At 57.0% G+C, this 26,760-nt stretch overlaps 3 protein-coding genes across 5 annotated transcripts in view; 1 reads left to right on the forward strand and 2 right to left on the reverse strand.

The window, feature by feature from the left end:
- Positions 1-5,765, reverse strand: part of PCBP4 (poly(rC) binding protein 4) — a 32,795-nt gene extending 27,030 nt beyond the window's left edge. For both annotated transcript variants that reach the window (XM_014600153.2, XM_006275137.3), the window contains exon 1: positions 5,623-5,765. The gene's annotated coding sequence lies outside the window, so the exon portion shown is untranslated. The remainder of the gene's footprint in view (positions 1-5,622) is intronic.
- Positions 5,766-10,294: 4,529 nt separating this feature from the next.
- Positions 10,295-18,499, reverse strand: ABHD14B (abhydrolase domain containing 14B). 2 transcript variants are annotated; one of them, XM_059715413.1, is made up of 4 exons: positions 18,184-18,499; positions 12,983-13,200; positions 12,222-12,463; positions 10,295-10,682 (listed from the first exon to the last, which is right to left on the reverse strand). In XM_059715413.1, exons 1-4 carry the CDS (start codon positions 18,246-18,248, stop codon positions 10,500-10,502), a joined length of 708 nt encoding a protein of 235 aa, XP_059571396.1. In that variant the 5' UTR covers positions 18,249-18,499; the 3' UTR covers positions 10,295-10,499. The 2 variants fall into 2 exon arrangements, with proteins under 2 accessions (XP_059571396.1, XP_014455625.1); XM_014600139.3 differs by lacking the exon at positions 18,184-18,499 and adding an exon at positions 14,340-14,449.
- Positions 18,500-18,602: 103 nt separating this feature from the next.
- On the forward strand, positions 18,603-24,666 carry ABHD14A (abhydrolase domain containing 14A). The gene is made up of 5 exons (XM_059715414.1): positions 18,603-18,655; positions 20,991-21,258; positions 21,935-22,050; positions 22,906-23,141; positions 23,634-24,666. Exons 2-5 carry the CDS (start codon positions 20,996-20,998, stop codon positions 23,814-23,816), a joined length of 798 nt encoding a protein of 265 aa, XP_059571397.1. The 5' UTR covers positions 18,603-18,655; positions 20,991-20,995; the 3' UTR covers positions 23,817-24,666.
- Positions 24,667-26,760: the final 2,094 nt, after the last annotated feature.

Raw genomic sequence — 26,760 nt, forward strand, 5'->3', positions numbered from 1 at the left:
TCATCAATAATGTGGACATTGCTGTCAGAAGTGGACTGGCCAAGTTTGCCAACGACACCAAACTCTGGGGTAAAGCATCCACACCTGAGGACAGGAGGGTGATCCAGGCAGATCTTGACAGGCTCATGAAATAGGCGGATGAGAACCTGATGGTGTTCAACACTGTAAGTGCAAGGTTCTCCACCTTGGGAGGAAAAACCTGCAGCGTGCTTATAGGCTTGGCAGTGCTGCACTGGTTAGCACTACAGATGAAAGGGACTTGGGGGTCATGATAGACCACAAGATGAACATGAGCCTTCACTGTGATGCTGCAGCTAGTAAAGCAAGCAAAATGCTGGCTTGCATCCATAGATGCTTCTCAAGAAAATCCCGGGATATCATTCTCCCCTTGTACTCGGCCTTGGTGAGGCCACAGCTGGAGTACTGCATCCAGTTTTGGGCTCCACAATTCAAAAAGGACATGGAGAAGCTTGAGAGAGCGCAGAGGAGAGCCACGTGCATGATCAGAGGTCAGGAAAGCAGACCTTATGATGAGAGGCTGAGAGCCATGGGACTCTTCAGCCTGGAAAAGCGCAGGCTCAGGAGTGATCTGGTGGCCACCTATAAGTTTATCAGGGGTGCTCATCAGGATCTGTGAGAACGTCTGTTCACCAGAGCGCCCCAAGGGACGACAAGATGAAATGGTCACAAACTCCCCCGCGACTGATTCAGGCTGGACATAAGGAAGAACCTCTTTACTGTCTGAGCCCCCAAGGTTTGAAATAGACTTCCGCCAGAGGTGGTTCAAGCACCCACTTTGAATGCCTTCAAGACACATTTGGATGCTTATCTTGCTGGGATCCTATGATCCCTGCTGACTTCCTGCCCCTGGGGCAGGGGGCTGGACTTGATGATCCTCCAGGGTCCCTTCCAGCCCAAAGGTCTATGAAATCTATGAGAGGAGAGGTATATTAGTGGCTCTGGGGTGCCCAGGTGCTGCAGTGGTGGGGCTAGGAAGGAGTTAAGAGGGCAGCACAGCCTTGCTCAGTGAGCTTTAGGACCTGAAGTGCTCTGAGTGCTCCCTGGGGAAGTGCCCAGTGCTGTTATTCCAGCTTTCCCTGCTCCATGCCACAGACTGCTCCACTGCACTGCACTAATATCACTGCCTGGCAGCTCCAGCAGTGGCACAAAGGCATGAAACACATCCCCTGCCTATTCCAGGAGGGCAGCTCATTCCAGAGTGGGGCTTAAAAAGGGAGGCATAGGGGGAGATACACAAAGCTTGTGCCCTGCATTGTGCGCTACGATGCAGGGAGGGCTCAGATGGCCCTGTACACAGTGCTTTGCCAGCCTGATGTTTAAACTAGGACTTCAGGTTGCAGATGCCTCGTGAGACCCTACAACTGGCTGGACCATGATGGTATCCCAGGCATTGAGCAAGGTTCGAAGGGGGTGATTTCCAACCACTTTCGCTTTTTTGCTCTTGCCAGCATATGTTGGATTGTAGGGACTAAGCTACACATAGGAGAAATGAAATCTTCATTAAAGATCCTGGACTCTCCTCTTCCCTGCCCTGTGGGTTAAGGACTTCTCAGCCATCTTACTGAACCCCAACAGCAGTTCACCAGGCCAGCGCAGGCCCCACTCCACACTCCTGTTCATTCCCACCAGGCCAGGGCAGGCTCCATGCCACACTCCTGTTCATATCCTTTAAAAGCCCTGATCCAAAGACCTCCTCAGCCCTGCCCCCTCCATGCCCTAAATCAGCTAAGGGCCTTCAGGTCCATTCAGCAAGTGGTCTCTGGCAGGTTTGTCCAGCTTCGATCCATGCCGCGCAGTAGAAGAAGAGCCTAGATCTGTCAGAGAAGGCTCCTGTGTCTTCTCACAGTCCCAAGCTCTTGTGCCCTGTGTGTGCCTGCCTAACAGTGATGCAAACTGGTGAGCATTACTGCTGACCTTTTTGGTGTTCTGCCATGTGATTGTCCCTCTGGTCTTTCTTCCTTGACGCAGTTCCACCCCTTCCAATTAGAGCTCTGACAGTCTCCAAAGGAAGAGGTGTAATGACCTGCTGCTCTGGGGGCACAAGGCCAGTTATTCCAGTAATAGTTGTTAGCATCCTCTGCCACCCAAACACTTTACAGTACTTATGACCCCACACATGCAGGGCACTATTGTGTGGATGGGGAAACTGAAGCACAGAGAACTGGATTCGCTGACCCAAGGCTGCAGTGACAGAGCCAATATCTCAGGATCTCCTGGGTACAAATCCTGTGCTCAGACCACTATCTCAGTGGTTTCTAACCCTTCCATCTCAAGTTTCTAAACAGACCCAGCACAATACATGTGCCAGTAGCTACAGAGTCATAGAAAAGTAAGGCTGGAAGAGACCTCAGGAGCTCACTTGTAGTCTAGCCAAGGCAGGACCAGCCCTGACTAAATCATCCCAGCCAAGTGCCTGTCTGACTGGCTCTTAAAAACTTCCAGTGATGGAGTTTCCTTAGGCCAGTTACTGGGGGAGTAGCCCAGGGACTTGCTTAAGATTTCCAAAAGCTTTTAGTGGCACAACTTAATCTGAAGATCAGAATCTAATCCTGGCACATGTGAGGCTGACTGCAAAGCCCCTGCCAGCTGTGCCATGTATACATCACCCAGTTTGGTGACAAGTTATGCCCCTAGGTATGAAGCCAATGACTTCCGGGGAGCCAACTGCTGCAACAGTCCAGGGTGAACCATAACAAGTAGCTCTCAGCAGCCCTGAAAGTGCCTGGTAAGCCTTGAAGTTAACCATGGCTAATCAGCCGCCTGCTATGGGAAGGCTGCCCCTAATCAGAGTGCTGCCTGATGCTGAGCTAGGATCAAGCTTTTAAATCCAGACCAAAGTCATGGGGACAACAGGACCCAGCTGTGGAATTCAGGACTGTCCCAGAACAGCTGGGATGGTTGGTTGCCTTCCCTGGGTGTGTTGGTGTCACTGACTGTGCCTTAGCTACACACAATCTCATCTCAGCCCCTGCATTCTCCAGCCTCAGGCTCACAAAGGGTGATGCGGTGATAGTGGCATAGTAGAAGTGGGTACATGTGGGTCGCTTCCTCTTTAAGCCACCCCTGGGTTTCGCACACACAAGTGAGATCTTAAGGGCCGAGAACAATTCACAGTGTGTCCCTGGCAGGCAAGAGGGGGAGGGAGGGTCATTACAGCATGACCTTACCACTGGGCTGGATTCTCTTATGGCTTGGGCTAGCCTGGGGGGAGGATGCAAGTTTTAAAAGGACAAAGGGAACAAGCATGTGTGGACAGAGGGACATCTGAAATCTGTAGCCAACACAGCAGAGCTGCCACACATTGGAGATCCCTGGGGGTGGGCAAGGATCTCACTGTTGCTATTGCCCTCAGCTGGGGGAAGGGGGGGCAGGATGTGCACTCAGCTGGGGAGGCAGGCAATCTTAGGAGGTCCCATCCCATTTGGAAAGGCAATGAGGTGGAAGCTGCTGTCAGTGCTAGGAAACAGGACTCCCTATGGAAAGTTCCACTGGAATTGGATCTATCCCAGAAAAAGTTCCTGGAAAGAGCCAGTTTCTCCCAAGGGTAAGGCCTGGCCTGGGCTGGTTCAAGCTGAGTGGTGGGAAGGGGATGGAGGGATACATGAGGTCAAGCCTGTCAGTGGCATCCCCCATTGCACTGGAATTTGGAAAATGTCCCTCAGAGGGCGAGAGGGTGAACGTGCCTCTGTTCGGATTGAAACCTAGCCCAAGGCAGGAACAATCCATCCCCATCTTCTCAGCATCCCACCCCACTGTGCACCCATCCAGCTTGTGGCTAACTGCATGACTGGGTAACAGTAGTGCTACTAGGACTCACACAGGGATCTGCTCTCTGTTCGATAAGGGCTCTCACCAGCACTCGCTGCCTCGAACATCACTGGGCTTTCTGGAGGCTCAGGGAACAGTTCGTGGTCCAAATTTGTGATCCTTTCAATGATAGCCACGTGACACTCCCCAGCCCTCCCCAAATACACATGGCATCACCACTGTGTGGGCCACACAATTTTCTCTGCAGGCAGCTGGGCGCACAGATCAGCATGGACTGACCCGCTCTGGCAGTTCCTAACTCACACTCTCAGCTGGGCACTGGGTGGGGGGGGAGTGGCAGCAGGGCTTGCCCTCCCTGTACTCCCTCTCCTTCTCTCCCTCCTTTTGTGCCAACCACATGCACCCCAGTACCTTCTTTGGCTGATACATGAGGAAGTGGTTCTGTGGGTCACCAGGGGGGATCTATACAGCTGGGGGTAGCCCTGGCTTGGGTATTGGGCAGTGCCCAGATATCGTGTCCCCCTGTGGGGGTGCAGGGGGGAGGGTCAGGTATATTGTTATTTTGATAACATGTGAGTAGTACTCTGGCTTTGGCCTTGGCCAGCGAGGGGCTCAGAGCTGACCAGAAGGGAATGGCATCCTCTGGGTCGAGAGGAACAAAGGGACCTGGCTGGATTGAAAGAACGAGTGCAATCTGCAGCTGAAGGGAGGCAGGTGGTGGGTGGGGACTTCCCCTTAGGAGGCCGGTGCTGGGGCCCACATGGGATGAATGTAATGGCACACCTCCTAAGTCTCTGCCTCTGGTCAGCCCACTGGTACCCTCAGCCTCAGGAGGGCAGGGAGGACACTAAATAGGAAAGAGGGGCACTGGAAGAGCAGGGGCTTGTACCCAGGGGAGCAATAGTCAGGCCTGGGGGCACTGGCTGCGCTGGGGATCATGGGGTTGAGGGCTCCAGGGGTCAGCTGGGGGTTGGCTAGTGCCCTGGAGGTGCCCTGGGGCTGGGACGGTGGGGCCCACACGTGAAATCAGCAGGGCTCAGACACATGGGGAGCCAGGAGGAGAGCAGCAGGCAGAGCTGCAGCCGGCAGGAACTGAGCAGCACTGGCAGGGCTGTGTGAGTGGGGAGCCAACTCCACGCCTGGGCACCGTGTTGGCTGCCAGCCCCTCCCTTGCTCAGACACTAAAATAGCCCCTGGCTGAGCCCTGGGCAGCGTGCAGCCATTCACAGCATGCAGCGCAGGGGGGACCAGGCTGTGGCTTTCTGGGGGCTCAATCCCTTCCTAGTGCCTATAAGTGTCCCCCCCGGGTGCCAGGCAAAGCTTGCCTGACCCACCCCCCTGCCCCAGGGCATCAACTCTCCAATCTATACAGTGCCTGGGCTTGGGGCACCTGGCATCCAAGTATGACAAGGCTGAGAGAGGGACTGAGGTGGCTTTAGGAACCTCTCAGCCTGCAAGGGGCTCCCCAACTCTCTGCCATGGGAGCACATGGCTCCAGCAAGGGAGAAACTTCAGCTCTTTTTCCCCTCCGGTGCAGGTCATGGAGCAGCCAGGGATGGGGCTGGAGCCAGGCTCCCTCTCAGACAGCGCGGGATGATGCAAAGTAAAGTTGCTTGTGCGCGCCGCATAGAACGGGGCCAGAGCAGCTCTGGGGGACGGTATCCCCTGATCCCCCTGACTTCACACTGACGGTCCCATCTCCCCCGCAGCCCAGGACAATCCCTCTGCTCCCTGGGTTAGTTGCACTGAGTCCCCTCTCCCCCACCACAGTTTTACCCTGCTGCCCCTGCACCCCCAGGTGTGTTGGGGTCACAGCTACCCCTCTTCTCCTACCTTGCCTGATTGTCCTCCCCGTCGGCTGTGCCTCTTAGTCCCACATTGTCACCCACCGAGGCGTCTGTAACAACTGGGAGTGACATCAGCCAGGAACAATGAAACGCTTGACAGGCGAGGCGCGGGCCAGAGGCTTGGGAATATTCCCCCCCCTTCCCCTTCCCCAATCCCGCCCAGCCTCCATCCCTCCCCCCACGATCCAATTACAGCGGATAAGAGACACTAAAAGGAACAATGCACACTGGGTAAGACCATCTGCCAAGGACAGGGACATTCCATCCCCACCCCCACGGCCCCCACCCCTCTGCGCTGCTCACATATGCTCACCCTTTGTAATTGCATTCTTTCCTGGAAACCGATCAGCTGGCATGGCCAGCCCAGCGGCCGGCGTCAAGGACACCCCTGGCAGCCTGGGTATGGGGTCGCTGGCACTGGCAGGGCTCTCCTTTCCCCTCTCCCCTCCTCATGGCGCTGTGACTTGGAGCAGGTGGCTGATGCACCAGCAGCCTGTCTACACAAGGGCTCCACGCACGTGGAACTGTCCTGCTGGGACAGAGGCCGATCGTGGATGAGGGGCTGGATGGCACTCTCTACCTCTGGCAGAGAAAGTCCACATGGCTCCAAGCTGGGAGTCCGATGAAGGCCATGAGGAGTGGGGTATGATTGGAGCTGCCAGACGCTGTAGCAATTGGCTGTTGGGGACAGGGTGCCACACAGGAGCATGGAGGGGGAGAGTGGTGTGGGATGTGGAGTGGGGAAGGCAGCGCTGGGATGCTTTGCAGTTCTCCTGCCACCTGCTACTTGCTGGGGTCCTCTGGCCTCCTCACATATGGGTACCAGCAGGCAATGGCCCTGCTTCATCCATTGCTGCCAATGGGTAGGGCGCCCAGTTAAATTACAAGCCAACCAGTGTATGCAGGCCACCGCCATGACCTGTCACCCACACGCTCTGCAGGCTTTCCTTGGTCCTGGCCCCTCACAGTCAACCCCTGGGCTGCCACACCATGTGGCTATGGTGCAGCCACTCTCAGTCTGCCACAGAGACTCCTCCAGCCATCTCTTCATGCCACGGTTACAGGCCTCCGCCTTCCACCCATCTGGATCTGGTGCTGCAGGTGGTCACAGCTGGTAGCAGCGCCTCTATGACATAATGGGGAGTTCTCAACCTGCCTGGATGGTCGTGTACTGTGTCGTATCCATGCTACCTGGGGAACGGAAGGGCCTACAGGTGGTTCCCCTGCAAGTGAAGGTGGGGAGACCATGGTGGGGTTTGGGAAACCCTACCACATGGGTGATGCTTCCTGGAGGGATGTGGCAGGAGTGAGGACTTGTCTTGCTGGGGCCAGACAGTGTCCCAGTGCAGGCACCCAGAGGGCTATGGTATACCTCAGCTCAGAGAACCTGGTGTCCAGGCAGCTCAGCCCATAACACTGGGCAGCTTTCATGCAGTCATTGCTGTGGCCCAGTCTGCTGACCCTGCTCCCCAGGCAACTGACTTCAGAACAGGGCTCTGGGGGGTGGCTGGACAGGTGAGGCTGGGGGAGTCCAGAGTGTCTGCCCTTTTGGATGGCTCAGGGGTTGCTTGTGCATTGCAGAAGCCCCCAGAGACCCCAAGCTGCTGGACTGGGCGCTGTATGCTGGTAGAACAGAGATGCCCTGCAGAGAAATGGGAAGCCTGAGCCTTGGGAGGGGAGCAGAGCTCTGTGTGCCCTAGCAGCAGTGGGTGATGCACATGTCCTGGTAGGAGGTACAAAGTGGGATGGAGCAGGGGCAGGGTGTAAAGCATGCCGGAGGTGAGGACCTGCAGAAAGAGGAGAGGCAGGAGAACCTAGAACTCGCAGGGAGGCCGGGGTGGGAGTCTGTAACCTAGAGGGAGTCTAGAGCCTACAGGGAGGGGCAGGGAGGCAAGAACCTGCAGTCAGGGCTAGGTGTGAATTTAGAACCTGGGAGAGGTGAGGGTGGGGATCTAAAGCCTGCAGGGCAGGCGGGGAGTGGAGCTTGTGTAAGCAGTGTACAACAGGGGCGGACTCTCTAGGCCCCTGTCGCAAGCAAGTGACTGCGGTGCAGTGGGAATGTGACACCCCTGGGGGAGCAGTGCAGAACACAGCTTGGCCAGGCAGTAGGACTACTGTATGGTGGATGTGCAAGCAGAGCCAGTCAGGGCCAGAGCACAGAGTAAGTGCCGTAGGCACAAGAAGTACCTGAGCCAGGGGGCACGCACCCCTGCAGCTCCCAGGTGCAGCCACAGTACCATCACCATGTCCTCGCCTGGTGCTACCCTGTGCCACACCAAGCCTTTGTGCCAGGTGCTGGGGCTGGATATGCAGCACAAAAAACCCCTCCTGCACCCTGATCTAACAGGAGGGGCAGAGAACAGGAGGGGGCCACCTCCATCGCCTGGAGGGCACCCATACCTGAAGCCAAGTTTCCCCTTGGCTGGGCTCTGCCCCTGCCCCTGCCCTGCCATCTCACCACCAGGTCTGGGCTACACTGCCTCTGCAGCCCAATGCCCTCCCCGCCTAGGAAGTGGGTTTCAGCCCCCACAAGGCCCCAAAATTCCATATCAGTCAGCAACTCAGCCCCCCTCAGGGCCCACACCTCTGTCTGCCTACACACAGACAACCCCATCCAAATGCTGCCAAGCCAGGAGTGTCTCCTCCACTGAACAGGACTGTAGGATGCCTGCCTTCCTGCCTGGATGCAGGGAGCTAGCCAAGCCAAGGGCCTAGGCCTGGGCCTGGGCTTGGACAAGAGAGACTCAGCACCTGTTGCTGCTGCCCCCCAGACTGGGGGTATGCAAGGGTTTCCAACTTCCTGCCATCGTCCCCAGGGTCAGGAGCTTCAGATGCCCTCGGAGGCACATGGCACTGCCCCTGGGCACCGTAGCCCTTGGCACTTGCTGCTGGGAGCCCTGCTTTGCAGTGAGCCTCAGCTCCCAGCTCCCCCACTGAGCTGCTGGGGCCCCTGGCGAGGTCCTTCCCACCCCCAGCCTCTGCCCTCCCCCAGGCTTTGGTACCCATCCATTCTGCAGGGCAGAAGCCATCCATTCCCGAGGCCTGTGCAGCACTTTCCAGGTGGGGGCTGCTGGAAGTCCTAGCTGGGTTCTGGGGTCAGCGTGGGTAGGGAAGGGGCCCTGCACAGTATCCATGGGTGGGTGGCCCTGGAGAAGGGGGCACAGGGGTCACGTGGGGACCCCCATGGATGTCCTTCCTGGGGAGAATGCAGCAGGCTGGGGTCTGTGGCCAGACAGGTCTGATGCGGACACCCCTGCTAGACCTGAGAGAGGCCATCCCAACTCCCCCCCTCACAGCACAGACATCCCCAAGGGCAGTTGGGCCTTTCTGTCCCCCACCGCCCAGGGACCCTGTAGCCCAGGGCTAGACAGAGCCCTCTGCGGGCCCAGGGCTGTGACGCCCTGGGCAGCCGGCCTCCTGTCAAGCTGCCTTAGCTGGGAGCAAATCCTCCTGCAGACTAAGAGGATAAAAGCAGCATGTGGGAACCTCCTCCCAGCCCCTCAGGCCTGCCCAGAGCACCCCTCCCGCACCAGCCTGCAGCCTCCATCTGCCCTGGCTGGCGGCAGACCTGCGCAGCAGCCATGTGGCTGCTGGCTTTAGCCCGGCCTCCATCTGTTCACCTCAGCCACTAACTCGGTAATCCCCAGGCCCTGACAGCGGCTGTCTGCAAAGTGGGAGGAGGGGCTGCCTCTTCCTCTTAACCCCAGCAGACTGGATACCGCTCTGTCTCACAGGGGCAGGCAAGCCCTGGGGAAGGGACAGCTAGAGCTGCCAGGCTCCAGCACAGAGCAACCCAGGACCCTCTGAGTGAGGCACTGGGTTGCACTGCTTCTTGAAGGCCCCAGGCCCGTCTCTAGTGCTGAGCTCCCACATGCAGAGCCCTGGGCATGCAGGGTTTCAGCTCTGCTCAGGAAATACAACCCAGGAGCCCTGGTTCCCAGCCCCTTGCTCTAACCACTAGCTCTGCTGCCTTCCACCTAGTGCACTGTCCTGCTACTGACCAGCTCCCTCCTGCCCTGCTCCCTTGTGCCCTCCCTCTTCCCCCCTGCCTCCCCACACCACAAGCCAGCCCGACTCTGGTGGCCACAGGCTTTGCAGGGGATTTGAGATGGGGGAAGGAGGAGGGACCATAGGGCATAGCCTATGCCAGGGGACATGGCAGGAAGGAAAGCATGGGAAGGTAGAGAGGCCCCAAGCACAGTCTTTATTGGATTGTGAGCGCTCTGGGAGGGAGGTCCATGTGCCCTGCTACGAACCTGTGAGCCTGCCCTAGGGTTTCCAGCCTGCTCCCCTTGCCTTGCAGACCGCTACCTGAGGGCAAGGGATAGTGTGGGGGAGGGAGGAAGCACAGGGCAGAGGGAGCTCCTTTTCCCCTGACTTGGTTGAAAAGGGCTCCTCACTTCCCCCCACCCACAGTTCATTCAGCCTGCCCCCTGCCCACAGGCTAGGAGCCAGCCACAAATGGATCCCTGAGCTCCCCTGGGTCACCTCGGTCCCAGCACCCCAGGTTGATTGGCAAGGGCACCAGAGCCACAGCAGTGGGTGCTGGGCCCAAGGACCTCCAGCTAAGGACAGAGGAACGCAGCTGGAGAGCCAGCCTGCCTGGCCCTCACCCCACATCATCCCCATGCTCTCACCCAATCAGCTCCTACAGACAGTCAGCTGCTAATAATTTTAAAGAGAAAGAAGTAGACGGAGCCCCTGGCTCTCAGTAGGGCCCCTGGTTGCCCTCACTGTGCCATGGCCCTCAGCCAGCCCGCAGTGAGATAATGATCAAGTAGGTGCTCTAGTGGCAGAGAGAAACCCAGATTGTGTCCAGAATCCATGCCCCAAACCCCAGTGATGGAGGGGATTGGCCACCCCTCACTCCAGGCTCCTCAGGAAGTCCAGCAAGCCCTGGTGCCACTCCTCTGGCTTGTCCAGGTAGCAGGCATGGCCTGCCCCTTGCATCAGCAGCACCTTGTGATTGGGCAGGTTCTTCAGGTTGTTCAGACTCACTTCCCCCAGCTGGGCATCCTGGTCCCCATACACGATCAGCGTGGGAATCTGGTAGAGAATGGATGGGATCAGACATGAGGTATGGACTTGCGGATTGCCAAGAAGTGGGGTGATCCAGGCCTTGGCAGCTCAGGGAGGGACTTTCTCCATCTCCCTTGGTGTTTGGTTGGGTTGAGCCTTTTTGAGGTGCAGTTCCTGGAAATGGGTCACCGCTGGACGGAAAATGCGGCTGGGAACCTGCCTCTGCCCAGAGCACTGCTGAGCCCAGCTAGGGGTCAGGACTTGGATGGGGAAGAGAGGCAGAGGCCATGTGCAGCAACGGGTGAACACCACAAGGCCTCCATGGGCAGGGGTCATGCGATCTGCATGTGCCAGCTGCCCTAGTTACCATGCACCAGCCTTGCTGCTAGTGCAGGGGGGCCATATACATGGGTGCAGGGCTGTGGGGCAGTTCTGGCACCAGACTGCCTCTCCCAGTGGAGCAGGCAGAGGAGGGTCCTCCCTGAGACCAAGGGCCAGAAGTGCCCTGAGAGGCTGCTTTGTGCTACCCCACAGATGGCTCGTAGCTGGCCAGCCCCAGGTCAGGAAGGGAGGGGAGGCAAGTGTCTTTATATATCCGCCCCCCTTGCAGCTCAGGACCTAGTCCCCCTCATTTGTGGGCTAAAGTAGTACTCTGTAAACAGGGGGAGTGCTGAGCCAGGGTGTCCTTCCTGTGCCATAAACATGTCCCAACAGCTCTGAGCTACACACAAGGGCTGGGGAGCCCAGCTGAGGAGCCGGTAACCTCAAGCTCCTACAGCCGCCAGCCCTGAACCCCACCCCTGATTCAGGACTGCAGACTGCCTCCGTGGGCCTTTGCACCGATGTTATTCTGGGGCAACACTTCTGCATTTACGGGAGGGAAGGGCACCTCTCTCAGGCAAGGGGGACAGATCAGAGAGCAGAGGGAGGGGTGTAGGGAAAGGTGGTTGAGACTTGCAGCTGTTTGCACAGCTCTGCTGTTGATTGCAAGGCACAGTTGTGAAGCACGCAGCTATTGCCTCCACATCCACAATCTAACTCTACCTGGGGGGGGTGTATTATAGGGGCCGGGCCAAAGTTACCTTCGGGTATCTGTGCAGATGCAGGGTGGATGTTAGGGCAGTGCAAACAGGGCAGCTGCAAGGGTTGGAGCCGGTCAGGGGTCCATGTTACAATAACTGCAATGAAACAGGCCAGCAGCAGTCACTTTCCTTCCCGATATGACTATGGCCACCAGTACAGGGTTGAGCTGCAGGCTGGACCTGTGCAGGGGACCCCCAGAGGCAAGCCGCGTCCCTGCAGGGATGTAAACAGGATTATCCCAGTGCATTATGGCTCTATCAGGCCTCACTGTGGGCTCTGGTTTCCTGGGGCCTTATTCAGATGTTCAATGGAGCTGTCCTGTGTCCCTGGACATAAAGAGGGGGGTGGCGCCCTCTGGCGCATGTTCCCTTAGAGGAGGCCTGGAGCCTGGTATTCTGATCTTGGAGCCTGGCTCTGCCCCTGCCGGACACCGGGGTCCTGTACCCAAGACCCTGCCCCCTCCCTCCCCTCCAAGTGCCATACTTTGATGCTGGCATACTGCGCCGCCGTGAACTTCTCAGTGCAAATGGGTGCCACCGGCACGTAGGCCTTCAGCAGGTCGCTGTGCTGGAAGAGGAAGGGCAGCGAGTACATCCCGCTGAGGGATGGGCTGATCACCACCGCTGGGCCCAGATGCAAGGCCTCGAAGACAGACTTCAGGAACCCCCCTGGGGCCGGCTGCCCCACGGGGGCCGGAGCTGCTGCATCCTTGGAATTGCCAAGGCCTGGAGCATACAAGAAAGAAGCTGATGCGTTAATGATGTCTCTGGGCAGAGTGGCAGCAGGGTCCCTGTGGTGCTGTAACTAGCAGGGGCAGGCAGAGGCTGTGCCAGGGTCCTAGAGAGTCACTCCTCTGCTCTGAGTGGCAGCAGTTCTGGAGAGGAGGAGTGAGAGCATCCCCAGTAGGAGACCAGGATGCCTGGGTTCTGCTTCCAGGCAAGAACCAGGAGTCACACCTGCATTACAGACTCTGTTCTGCTGCTGATTCACTGCATGTCCCCACTCAAGACACTTCACTGCTCCATGGCCCAGCTTCCCCATCCGCTCCTCTGTCACAGAGTGCTGTGAGGCTGGGGGATGTTGGTGAACCCTGCAGGAGGCACTTGGCCATGCTCTGCACTGCAGTTTCCACCCCACCCACAAGGCTCTGCTCATCACCCCAGGCCCTAGTGATGCCCAGGCACCAGATGGCTTCTCTCCCCAAGCCCATGTGCAGCAGTGTCACCTCCCTGAGGGCAACATACCTGGCAGGTCAATGGCCACAGCACGGTACCCAGCTCCTGCCAACTTTGCCAGTGTCTGCAGGTTGAGCCAGGTTTCAGAAGAGAAGCGAATGCCGTGCAGCAGCAAGACAGCCAGTTTCGGGGCCTGCTGGCCTGGCACAGCCTGCCGGTAGAACAGGGTCTGCCCATCCACTGTGATGGTGCTCTCGGTCAGCTGCGGGGCTGCCATGGTGGGTGTCCTGCAAGGAGAGGAGAGCTGGGGAGGGAGGAATCCCCAGAGGGACCCTGCATGGCCCTGGGAGGAGGGGCAGGTGGACCAGATTCCTCAGCCTGTGGAATGGCCTCTGGGGGCAGCTCCTGCCAGGATAACCATGAACCGGATTTCTGTGTCCTCTGGAACAGACTCCAGCTGATCAAGGAACAAAGTGCTCTGTTAACTTCCTCCCTTTCCCTGCTCCTTTCTCTGGGTAGAAGACAGGCCTCCGCGTATGGTCACCTTCCTTAACTCTCACTTGTATAATGAGCTAAACAGAAGGAATCTGCCTGGTATTTCTTTGGGGATGTCTCTGCTTCCTCCCAGCCTCAGAGCGTGTCCAACATCTCCTGCAATTACACAGCCGGTGCCATGAAGGGTCCCACAGAACAAGTCCTGCTCCTCACCCCCCTCCCTGGCTATAACAGTACTAAAGAGGGGAGACCCCAGCTGCCTTGTTGCACTGAGGACTGCTGTCTTCCCCTGGCAGGGGCCACAGGGGACAGCAGGCATGGTGGGGTGCTCTTTTTGTTGGGGATGGGGTGGAGGGGGGATTGCATAGGGAGGTAAGGCAGAGGACCAGTCCAGGGTGCATGGGCAGGGGCCATTGCTGGGCTGAAGAGTCTGAGGTAGAGGAGATTGGAGAAAGGAACACAAACTCCTGGAGAGGCCAGGGAGGGAGGGAGTGCCCTGGCACCAGGTGCTCAGCCAAAGGCACTGCCTTAATCCTGGCAAAGGACACAGGGCACAATTCACAGGGGATCCATTGCCACTGGATCCTGTCAGGGCAGGACTGAGAGCCTGCCAGGCTGCCCCGCAGTGTATCATGTGTGGCTGGCCAGGGATCCCTGCTAATGCAGGGCACAGGCCCCTCCTGGGCATGAGTAGGGCAGGCTGTCCCAGGAAACAGCTGAATCTGGCCAGTCTCCAGGGCGCTGGGCTGGGTGGCCCTGCTGGTCAGAACCAGTCTGGCAGCTTCTCCATTCAGGCCAAGCTAAGCAGCTCCAGCAAAGTCCCTCTGAGCTGGGGGGTGCATGTGGATGGGATCAGACAGGCAGCCCATCCTGCAGGGACCCCCAGCACAAGCCCCGGGGGCTGGCAAGAAAAGCAGCCAGGGACTGATACCTGCAAGAAGGGATCCCAACGGTCCTAGTGTTCGCTGTGCTGTGTTGTGCTGATTGCAGGCCCACACTTCCTGGGTCCAAAGGTACCAAAGGAAGCCGGGGAGAAAACCAGGGGTGGAGATGGAGGAACTGGAACAGCAGGCAGGAGGGTGTCGGCTCATGGTGCAGTGACACCTAGCGGTAAGAACCTGGACCATTTGAGCACAAGGCCTGGACAGAGGGCAGGTTAGCAGGCCCCTGGCTGCATTTGCACTGTGATCCCGAGGTGTGATCCCAGCATGCATGGGCAGACCAGGGCCTGCTTCAATTCAGCTGACTCGGGCACCAACAGCAACAAAGACACAGTAGCAGGGGCTTCAACTGCCCAACTAAGTACCAAAGGAAGACAGTAGCAGGCAGCTACAGCCCATACTCTTCCCTGTGCTACTCTGTCCCCTGGATCTCTGTCCCCTAGGTGAAAGCTAGTGTGAGGATGCATATCTGCACTGTAGTCACACCCCTTCCTGCTATGGGGATGTGCCCTGAGAGCAATATACTCTAGGGATTAAACTGGGATGAGTCCCCCTAACACCAGCCCCAGCTCAGTCCCATGCAGCTCTGTCTGGGTCAATAATGACTCCAAGATCCTTTTCTACCTCTGTGCTGATGAGAAGGGAGTTCCCCAGCATCTAGGTATGCTGCTGGTTCTTCCTCCCCAGGCGCAGTACCTCGCACTTGTCAGTGCTGAATCCATTCCTGTTCTTATCCGCCCACCGCTGTAACCTGTCCAGATCTAGTTGCAGCCTGTCCCTCTCTTCTAGCGTGCTCACTTCTCCCCACATCTTAGTGTCATCTGCAAATTTTAACAAGGTACTTTTCACCCCCTTGTCCAAGTCACTGATGAAGATGTTGAACAGTGCAGGCCCAAGGACCGAGCCCTAGGGAACCCCACTGCCCACATCCCTCCAGGTTGAAAATGACCCATCCACCACCACTCTCTGGGTGCGGCCCTCTTGCCAATTAGTGACCCATCTGACCGTGTAGCCATCAACACCACAGTTGCCTAATTTTTTAATGAGAATGGGGTGAGAGACAGTGTTGAAGGTCTTCCTAAAGTCCAGAAAGACTACATCCACCGCGACACCTGCATCCAAGGATTTTGTGACCTGGTTGTAGAAGGCCACCAGGTTGGTCTGACAGGACCTGCCTCTAATGAACCCATGTTGGTTGCCCCTAAGCATAATCTCCTGTGCTGGCCCCTCGCAGATGTGCTCCTGGATAATTTTCTCAAAGAGCTTCCCCAGGACCGAGGTAAGACTAATGGGCCTATAGTTTCCAGGGTCCTCCTTCCTCCCTTTTTTGAAAATGGAGACCACATTGGCCCTTTTCCAGTCCTCTGGCACCTTGCCAGAGCACCATGCATGCTCATAAAGCCATGCCAGGGGTCCCGCAATGACCTCTGCTAATGCTGGGAGAATATCAGCTTCCTTAAATAAATAAGCTTCTAGTTCTCATAGCTGTATGGAGAAGAACCTTAAAACCAGCCCCTGAACATGCCCTAGGGGCCTGGAGGGAAATGGAAAAGGACCCCCAATAGCTCAGTTAAAATATGGCACATGCCGGGGCTGGAGATGCTGGAGACATTTGTAACACCCTACACCCTTCCACATTCTCCCCCAGGACTGCTGTCAAGACAGTGTCAGTCCTATGGGGAGACTGTGAGCTTCTAATGAACCATTGCAATGGAAAAAGCTGGTGTCTCTGGGCCCCATGTGTGCCCCGCAGGGCTGTATGTGAGCTGTGTTATGATGACATTAAATATGCAACATTAGGCCTTAGCTATTTAGGAGTTGTTTTGCCAATGGCCTTGTAAGCAATCCAGTAAGGGGGGCTGGGGTGAGGGAGAGGGGGCCCTCTGTCCTGGTATCAAAGTGCAGCCCAGGCAAGGGTCTGCCTACCATGCAAATACAGCAGCTTGCTGATGGATTGATATGGAACCAAAGAGATCCTGAGTGCATGCCTCTGTCCCAGACTCTACTTGCTACAGAAGCAGGGCTTCCGTGCTACTTCTGTGGACAGCCTGTGCACCCATGCACCAGGACTGTCCATGCCAGGAATGTCTAGCCATGGACACCCCCACGCATCCCCCACAGGACTACTCCTGTGTCCATCAACATCTTCCCTAGCTCAGTGTGGCTGGAGTTGTGTGAATCTGGGTGAGGTGTTCAGCAGTGAGGTGCATGCTGGATATTGCACCAGAAAAGAGGCACATCTATCAAATAAGAGAGATGCCCCTTTTCATTAACATCCTCTCCAGCCTGTGATCAGAACCCTGTGCCCACCTGAATCTAAGATCATTTTCATCTCAGCCTAGAAATCACCCTGGCTGTGGTAATAGCAAAAGGAGGTTGGTGTTCGGAGCTGCAGAGCAATCACAGTTTGCAGTAAAGCTGTGCTGTTAGGTGAATATGTAAATAAGGCATTGATTGATAGCTGTTAGTCAAACCTGCCTGCCCTCTCCTGGGATGAGAGGATATAAACCCCTGAGGTCCTTTCTCACCCTGCTCTGGCTGTCAGCATTGTCAGGTATTTCTGGTCGGTAGGCTGTGGTTTGGTGTGTCTGTAGATCTATGATTGCAAGTGACTTGGGGTAAGGAGTCTGCAGAGGATGGCATCTTTTCCTAGGGTTTATCATTGAGGCCTGTATGAGAGGGGGGAGCTCCTGAGGGTCTGATGCATTTAACTCAGAAAAGGAGCTAGAGGGCTGTAATCCTAAGGGGGAAATGTCTGAGATTTGCTGCTAACAGTGTGACTGAATGTGGTGTGGGTGCAAGGGGCTCTCCCTCAGCTGGGCCTATTAAGCTCTGCTGGGTAGAAAGGAGAGAGCAAGGTAACAGTATAGCAAAGTGGTGTGATGGGAGGGGATGAGTAGGGTGTGTGTGGCGCAGGGGAGGCTCATGTCTGGCAGCACCTGGTCTCAAGCCAAGGGCCTGAGTTCTGATCCTGACTTTGCTTTGCTGCACGGCTTTTAGACAGTTATTTATGCTTTGTATCTCCGTCTCCTCTGTAAAATACTGATGACAGTGGCTCCAGCTGTGGGTTGTGAGTTGTTTGTAGGAAGACTGCAGTTAGGGCCCAGTTTGTAAAGGTACTTAGTTGTCTGACTCCTGTTTAGGAACTGAAATCAATGGTCTACTAGGCACCTAAATACCTCTGTGAATCTGGCCTTCAGTTCTAGTGTGCTAGGTGCTGTATGTTTACAGCTAGCCAGCATTTGTAGAGGGCCTTTTAAAAAGTGCAGAAGAGATAAGTAGATCTTTGATGTGTACAGTGTGGCTTGGTTTTGTAAACTGCTATTTAAGGAGTTGAAATGATCAAGACTAGGAGGAGCAAGCTCCAAGCGTCACAGTGTGGACCTGCTACAAAAAATATCAAAATGGCTGGGGGAGTGAGGGGCTGGAGTAGGGTTATCTGGGTGGTGTTCTCCCTGTGCCACCCACGTCTGACATGCTGCAGGGTGAAGGTGTCCTTGGAGAGCTGTGCTTAAAAATAAACCTCTTAACTGGCTGCTAGTTCTCCGGTATCAAGACAGCTGCACCATCACCTACCTGTCCTCCCCCATTGCCCTCATCTCCTGCAGTTGGGAGGGAGGGACAAAGTCTGGAGACCTTTCTCAGCCCTGGGGAAGCTGGGGGGAGGTAGCAGAATGCAGACCACTGCTTACAAGCTCAGAAGCAACGTGGTCAGCTCAGCGAGCCGGGTGAAAAGGGGTGCCAAGGGAGATTCAGGAGTCATCCACCCTGGTGATCTTCAGAAAGCATCTTGACACCCATCTTGCTGGGGTCATCTGATCCCAGCAGTCTTACCTGCCCAAGTGCAGGGGGGCTGGACCCCATGATCTGTAAGGTCCCTTCCAGCCCTTAACAACCATGCAGTCCTCATCTTCTGCGTCACCGCTAGCCCTGACGCTGCGGCATCCTAGGAACCTCAGCTAGCTGGGCCCTGCTGGGCTGCCTGCTGTACAGCCCCAAAGGCTCAGTTGACTGAGGCTCTCTTGGCAGGATCAGCTTTGCCAAGGTAGAAGGAAACAGCCAGGCCATGGTTGCCTGTGGGAGGCTGGCATGGCCCACTGGACGGGGTCTCCCACATAACCAGTGTCTCTGCTGTTGCAGGATTGCGAGGCACGAGCTGCGCCCCGTGCTCCGGCGGCGACAGCCCCGCGACGCTGAACTAGCGCCGAGCGAGAGCAGGCCGAGCCGAGCCGGGGGCGGGGCGGCGGCAGCAGCTGCGGCTGCGCGGAGGGCGGGGCGGGGAGTGGCTCGGCTGTGCCAGCGGGCGGTGAGTGCGTGCAGGGGTAGGGGTAGGGGTAGGGGTAGGGGCCGGGGGCGCTGGCTGCGGGCGGGGACTCGCTGGTAAACACAGCTGCGGTTTGGGGCTCGCGGGGGCCTGCCTGCGGGCCCGGGAGATGGGAGGGCCCAGGACGCTGCTGGAGCCGGCGGTGCTCTGCGCTGCGGGGCTGGCTGCCGCGGCCCCTCGGGTATGCGGAACTCCCATGGGGGCCGTGCGGGCCCCGGAGCGAGCCCTGCGGGCGGCCCAGCCGAGCCGAGCCGAGCCGCGGGGGCCACGCACGGTCCTTCCCTGAGCGCAGCCGGGCCGCGGGCCCTCGTGCCCCCCGCGCCGGCCCAGGTGCTGCACGGGGCGGGCACGTGTCTTCGGGGCCAGCGCGGCTGTCCCCGGGCTCCGGGCGGGGATCGGACGGTGACCGGCGCCGGGGGGCAGCACCTGGGAGCCGCAGGAGGCTTGGGCCAAGGGCGAGGTTCAGGGCACCGGTAGCCTTAAGGGTCCTGTGTTGTGCAGGGCAGCTGGCCAGGGGCGGGCTTGCCGCGTAGCCACCAAAGGGCGTCCCGAGCTGGTCCAGGGAGCTCTGAAGGTTGGATGGAGGTGGGAGCATCCCCGCAGCTCCTTCTCGCTGCCTCGAGCCTCCCGCTTTCCGGTTCTGCCGGCCCCTCTCGCTGCGCGTGGGTGACTTGGACTGTACGTTCCTTAGAGCAGGGGCAGTCAGCTTGTCCTCTGTACGATACTAGCTCCGCCGGGTCCTGGTCTGGCGCTACTGCGGTACAGGTAGGGCTGCTGTGCAGAGTCAAGCGGCTGTTGTTCCACCCCAGTGGTGGGTTAAGTAAGCTTCTGGTCATTCTGGGAAGTGTTTTGGGGCTCTCCTGGGTCAGATAGATACCAATCCCTATTTCATCATGCCTTGATAACAGTGCAGCTCAAGTTGGCAAATCTGCTGTGCTGGCTGGTGCCTTTAGGGAGATGGGTCCCTGTTCAGAGAGTGGGTGGGTGTGATTGCACCCAGCTACCACTGTCACGACACCACAAGATGAGGTGTCTCTGAGCCCTGCACAGCTGGCCAGTTGTGCAGAGTGCATACCCAGTGTCTCCAGGGACAAAGCTCTGCATTGGCCAGCCCTGTGGTGGACTGGCATGTTATTGCCACAGCCTGCAAACTGCACAGGCATCTGACAACTTTTTCTTGCCCTGTGGTAGCAGTTCTGTCTTGGGGCAGAGAGCTTGAGGGTACTGGGCTCCCTCATCTACCACCTGCAGGGTGCTAGGTTTGTCTGTGCTGTCTGGAAACCAGTAAGTGCAACAAGGTGGCATCTACTAAACAACCTGCTATGCCATTCATCTGCAAGATGAATTCCCCTCTCATTGTAGAGGCCTTAGACCAGGTAGTAGGTACTGGCTGATTTCTCCTTGTCATCCTGAAGGAATGAGCTGTGAAAAAGGTCTTGGACTGTGGGGCTGAATGTGGCCTTCCCCCACCTCTGCTCTTTTGGGGGATGGGGAGCCCTCTATTGTGCCAAAGACTGTAGTGCTTCCGCTATGCTCGCCTCCAGGAAGTTCTGCCTGGGGCTCCTCTACACTGGCATACAGTGAATTGCATTGTCGTGGGTGGCCAATGGGGGTGTGATGCTGTGCTGGGTTTCCACAGCTCTGTCTTCTGGTTCTGGCAGGGCCTAGCAAGTGCCCCCTGATTTCTGGCTGGATCAGCTGGGACTGGAATGTCTTGTCCCAGTGACTGTTTACCCTGCCTTTTGCTGTCCTCCAAGGTGTCTTCTAGCTTGTGATAATGCATAAGAGCCATAGGGGACAGGATTTGAGTAGTGGCCTCAAGCTTCAGCAGGGGAAAACTGAGGATGGAGATGAGGGACTTTCTGACTGAGGTGGGGTGAAGCATTGGAACAAAACACCTAGAGATGCTGTGGGATCTCCATTCCTGGAATTTTAAAGAGGAAGTTGGACAGACACTTGACTAAATCATCTCAGCCAGCGATGATCTGCCCTGAGCAGGGGGCTGGACTCCATGACCTTTTGAGGTCCCTTCCAGCCTTGCTTTCCCATGATCCTGTGAGATGCCAGGGGTCAAAGAGAATGCATCTTGGTTCCCTCCAGGTGCCCTGGGGTGTGAGTGGGGGGAACTGTGCCTTACTGGGAGACTGCTCTGGGGTTGAACAGGGCTGTGTCTTCTGTGCATGTCCATCCCTGATCCTTCTAGAGGTGTGAATCTCTGCCGTTCCCTACCCAGTGGTGGAGCCATCCCCCATGCAGCGCTGTCTGACCAGTCACGTGGAGCTCCGCTGTTGACCTTCTGTCTCTGCCCCTCTTTCAGAAAGGATGACTATGACTTTGATCCGCAACAGGCTGGGGCTGCTGGTCCTTGGAGTCCTGGTTACCTTTGTCCTCTATCTGTTGCTTCCGGCCATCCAGCATGAGAGGTTCACAGCACACCTAGATGACTCCAAGCCCCTGGCCATGGAAGAGAGAAGCCAGCAAGATGCCAACACCACTGTCCTAACTGGGACAATAGAAGGAGACCCACCCATCCTGTACAGGGAAGCCTTCCTGCTCCAGAAAGCTGGAACTCCCAGCCCAAAAAGGTGGGTTAGTGTCCTCACCACCACAGCCATGTTGGGGGCTTTGGTTGGGGTCAGCCTGCATGCACTACAAGTCTGTGTCTGGCCCTGTCACAGGCGACAAATCAGGTGCTTTAGCTGGGGTGCCTTGGGCTCGGCTCTGGATCTGGGAAAGCAGGCTTAGGCTTGCCTGGCAGACGGGAGACGCACCCAGATGCTGGTGCTGCTTTCTAGTTTAAATGCCAGAGGCCCATGAGGTGCTGAGATGGGGCATGTGAGCTGAGCTGCTGGGGGGTGGGAGGGGCTGCTGTGCTGTCATCCTGAACCATGAAGCCAAGGCGCTGACCACTCTGACACCTGTACTGCTTCTTCCAAGACCAGGGATGTTACCTCATGCTGTCTCCCCCAGCTAGTCTGCCTGCCTATACAGCCTGCCCAGGGATAACTGATACAGAGGGTAGAAAGAGGAAGAATTACTCCTCACTTCTTGTCTTACGCTGTATCTGTGAGCCCTTAGATAGCTTCTTTGTTCCACCCCAGAGGTGGCTGCATTTCTGTAGTGGGGGGGGGGGGGGGGGAAAGCAACTCCTGTATGTATAACTTATCAATTTGAGTGCTCTGGGCTGGTGGGGGAGGGGAAGAAGGGCAGAAGCTCTGCCAGGTGTCTCTTACCCCTCTAGCTGCCGTCTGTCCCCTGCAGGCTGGATGTGATCTTCCTACATGGCCAGGCTTTCACATCCAAGACGTGGGAGGACCTGGGGACGCTGGCTCTGCTCTCGGAAGAAGGCTATCGTCCCATTGCCATTGACCTTCCTGGTAGGCATGTGCCACTGACCTCGCCTTGTTGATGTCTGCTTGTAGCTGGGCTCCCCTCACCACCAGGTGTGCACAGAAGTGACTGCACAGCACTGGGGTTTTAAGCACGAGAGTGCTGGAGGGGCTGTGTGATTCCCCGGCCTTGAAAGGTTTGAGGGGTGACTTAGTCAAATGCTCATCTGGGATGGCTTGGGCAGGGCTGATCCTGCCTGAGCAGGGCCTGAACTGGATGTGACCTTGTGAGTACCCTCCCAGTCCCACTTTTCTGTGAGTCTGTTCTCCTTTGGCCCATTCCACAGAATCCCAAGTCCTGTGGTGCAGACAGCTCCCTCGGCAGGTGTTGCCTGTGCACAGCAGGTGAAAGCCTGGGCCTTTGGCTTTCATGGTTCTGTTCATGTTCTACAGACCTGACAACCCTTGCCAATGTGAGGTGGAGCATCCAGAGCCAGGGCACCTACTAATTTGCCAGAGACCTGCCAGCTGGGAGTGTCAGTCATGCACCTACCTCCTAGTGGTGGCACAGTGCCTCTTGCAGCAAATTCCTGGGTTACCAGTACTTGGCAGGAGGGGAAGCCAGGAGCAGGTTATGTTAGCAAGGCTCACATCCCTGTGCCCAGGACTCCAGCTAGGGGTAGTGCCCAGGTGCCCACAGCCTGCATGTTATCCAAATTGGAGCATGTCCCTCACCCCAAGAGCAGTGGGTCCACCGTCATTGTGTTGGTTCTAGAGTAAACCTCCACTGGATTGCATAGGGTGGGAAGCTTGGCGGGAAAGGCCATCCAGTGGCTTAGGAATTTGGCTTGCCAAGATGCTGGCTCCAGCCTGCATTCTTGGGGCATTTCTCCTCCCTGACAGGCTTTGGTAGCTCCCCTCGATCTGATGCCGTCTCCACGGAGCAGGGCCGGGTGGGCCTCCTGCAGCGTGTCCTGAAGGAGCTGAGCGTCCACAAGCCGGTCCTGGTCAGCCCGTCCATGAGTGGTCGCTACTCTATCCCCTTCCTGCTGGCACATGGGGCAGAGTTGAAGGGCTTTGTGCCTATCGCTCCTGTGGGCACCAAGGATCATTCTGCACAGCAGTACCAGGAGGTCCAGGTAGGGAGTGGTGCAGTGCTAAGGGAGGAGATGGAGCCATTGCTTGCAATGGCAGGGTCTCTGCTTGTCTGTGGGCTGGTGGATGGTGATGTCCTGCCTGGCAATAAGGCTAGGCTTTCAGCGGGACTCAGCCAGGTTTCTACCCTTAGCACATCTGGCATATTGGGCTAGCACACTGCAGGGAGGCCCACCTGATTTGACCTTAGCCTGTGTGGGCTGGAACAGTTCCGTAGAAGAGGGCAAGGTGTCTGAGCGGCCGGGATACATCTGGGCATGTCTTTGGCCTTGGGCAGGGAGCCTTTGTGACGGCTTGAATCCCTTCAGCCCAGTCTCCTATATGGTACCTTCCTAGCCAGCAGGGGGTGGGAATAGTGCTTGTGGGCATGTGGGGGCCGTGCTGCCCCTCACCTGGTATTGGGGGTGCAGTAGGTTACCCACTCTCATGGATCCAACCACTGAAGCTGTTCTATCTTGGTGCATGTGTCTCTGCAGACCCCAACTTTGATCATCTACGGGGACCGGGACACAGGCCTGGGCACACAGTCTTTGCAGAGCCTCCAACAGATCCCAAAGCACCAGACAGCTGCCCTGCGGGATGCTGGCCATGCCTGCTACCTGGACAGGCCACGCGAGTTCCACGAGGTGCTGCTGAGCTTTCTGGGCGAGCTGAAGTGAGCCTAGCCCAGCCCAGCCCAGCCCAGAGCCTGGCCATGGGGCTGACTGACTGACTGACTGTGTTTCTTATGGGCTGCGGAGCCTGCTCTGCCCGTGGCTGGTGTTTCTTATTGTTAGCTTGTGACACTACTTCCCCCCTGTGCTCCTGGCTGTCTCATCCTGTAGTGACTCCGTCTAGAGGGGGTCAGGGAGCCAGGGGCTTCTGGTGTGTGGGGCTGGAGTGGTTCCCCTGGAGGGTTATGTGCACCTTTTGTTCTTTCCAGGTGTTGGCTGCTGCTAGTATGTTGTCTGGGTCTGAAAGGGGATGTGGCAGCTGTCGGGGTTTCTCTTGTTCAGGGATGCAGACTTGTGTGGGTGTTTGGAAGCTTCCTCCTGCTTCCAGCCTAGACCTGGGGCATGCTGTCCTTCAGAATGCAGGCCCCACTCAGCTTTCCCTGCAGGGCAGGTGGATGGATGGTAGAATCTGCAGGGAAGCTTCCAGAAGAGCTGGAGACCAAGGGGCCTTTGCTAAATTGAGGGGGTCTGCCTGGTACATCTGAGTGAAAGCCAGGCTGAGGCCAGAAGACCTAGCATGGCTTGCAGTGGCTTCTTCTAAAGGAGTTTTGGAGTATCACACCAGGGTGTTCTGGGGCAGTCTTGGAAGTGGGCAGGGAGGTCTCAGTGGGCTGGACATTGGTTGGTGGTGATTCTTGGGGTGTTGAATGGGCTCCTTGCCTACATCTCAGATATTCAGGGATGGCTGATTTTGCTGCTTTCCCTGCTGGTATGTAAGTTCTCCCCCTGCCCCACTTGGGGCAAAGGGTCTCTGAAGGTTGTCTGTTACAAGGCCAATAAACTGTTTTGTACAGGGCTTGCTGTTCTGCCACTGCCTGGTGACAGCTGTACTTGCTGCTCCCCTCTGGTCATTCTCTTGTGCTCCAGTTCTGGGAAAGGGGAGATAGACACAGCTCTGGTAGGAAGGAGGCAGTGTGCTTCCCTTGGGGGCAGAGGCAGCTGGCTGCTCCCTGGGGCAGGGAGGAAGCAGCTGCCTTTTAACTTTTTAATGGGTGCTGAATGAAGGGGTGGGTGGCTGGATGGGAGGCTGAATGTCCAGCAAGGGAACTGCCCATCAGAAGTCTCCTTTCTCTCCCAACCCCGGCTCCCTTCCTGCTCTGCAGGATCAAGAGCCATCCCACCTTTGGACTGGGAATTTGGAAGGCGCATGAGATGGCAAGAGCCACCTGTGCCCATGCACTACTCCTGGGGTGGCCCTGAAGTAACCACTCTGTAGCAGGGCTCTGCATGCTCACAGGCCAAGGAGACTAAACACTGCTGAACAGAAGAGATCAAATGTGCAGGGCAAGGCTGATCCTCGGTTCCCCTTTGCCTAGGCCAGGATGCCCCCAGGACAGGCTGCCCTGTCTCCACCTGAGGCCCACTGTTCACAATGCCACTTCCAGGGCATCCCACTTACTGACTGTGGTATGGTGCTGTGTGTTACCTGATAGTGGACTGTCTTCCAGGTGCTCACTTGCTCTCCTAGCCCTCTGTGGCTCTTGGATATTGGCCAGCAGTGGCTGGCATAGCCAGAGGCCCCTGAGCAACTGGGCACCGCAGCCCTTCTCCAGCAACAGACACCTGATGAGACTAGGTGCAGCAGAGGTCTATCAGCTCATTAGCTTTCAGGCCTGCAGCGTGTGCTGGTGGTAGTGCCAGGCAGGCGTGTAGCCAGTCTTCTTAGGAGCCAGGGTGCTTGGCTGTGGATAAGCTGTATGGTGAGGGGTTAGAGTCTTCTCCTTGGAGGTGTTGGTGCCCACAGCTGTGTGGGCTCCCAGCTCTGTTGGCAAAGCATGGTGCCCATGGTGGGCACCTGTCTGGGCCAGGTTGGTTCTCGCTTTTGCTGTGGTGAAGAGAGCCCAAGGGCTGTTGGTGGTGAGGGGCATCTTCATTCTTCCCTTGTCTTGCCCAGGAGCTAGCCAGCCCTCAGGGTGCTGCTTCTCTGGGGCCATGCTCAGCATCAGTATTGTGGATGGAGGACTTGGGGTTCTCTCCTGCCTGGGAATTCCTTGCTCTCAGTAATTGGAGGAGAAGGACTGAAGCTGGGCCCCCTCCTCATGTACTACCCTGGCGGAGGGGGGACAGGGATTCTTGTTCCAACCACCTCAGCTCAAGGTAACTTTTTTAAAGGGCTGCTTGAGCAATAAGTTCTTGTGTAACGGGTGGCCATGCAGGGCAGAGGCAGTACAAAGTCCAGCATCCACCCTCAGCTGCTCTCCTGTGGCTGGCTAAACTCTTCCTTCAGATCACACTTCTTTGTGGGGAGTGACTTAAGAGGTTTCTGGGGTGACCTGTGCCCAGCCAGGGAGCTGGGTGCTGAGGAGGAGCTGTAGCAGGACAGAAGATGCACAGTAGACTAGTCCAAGCAGCCACTCTTCACTTTGGGGCAGCAATGGCTCTCAGCCACACCAAAGCAGGGGTGGGCAGTGCCCAACTCTGGAGAGAACCCAGAGGAGCCCAGCTGCATCCCACACTGCCCTGACATGGAGGCAGCCACACAAGTGAGGTTCCCTCCCGTTGGCCCTCCAAATAGGGAGAAGTCTCACCTCGCACCCCTAACTGGGAAATTTCCCTGCTGCATTTCAATGGCAATGTAATAGCCTGGGGTGGAGGGGGGAAGGGAGCATGGTAGGTGCTGTGCAGTTGTGTAGCAAGAAACTGGCCCTGTGCTAAACAGTCTTGCAGGTACAGTAAATGGTAAGGGGAAAACAGCTGCAAGGATTGTGGGGGAGGGAAGAGGAGCTGAGCATATTTGTGGGCAGATTTGTGCCATGCTTTTACTCCATCTGCCACCCTGAACTGATTCTGCTTGCTGCACCCTCAGTAAACTGGTGGTGGTGTTAAACATCTGTCCTAATCAGAAGACAAAACCATGTGCCCAGAGGCTCTCAGGAAAGGGCCAAAGGAC

This window comes from Alligator mississippiensis, chromosome 12 (assembly GCF_030867095.1).
Source record: "Alligator mississippiensis isolate rAllMis1 chromosome 12, rAllMis1, whole genome shotgun sequence".
Classification (NCBI taxonomy): domain Eukaryota; kingdom Metazoa; phylum Chordata; order Crocodylia; family Alligatoridae; genus Alligator; species Alligator mississippiensis.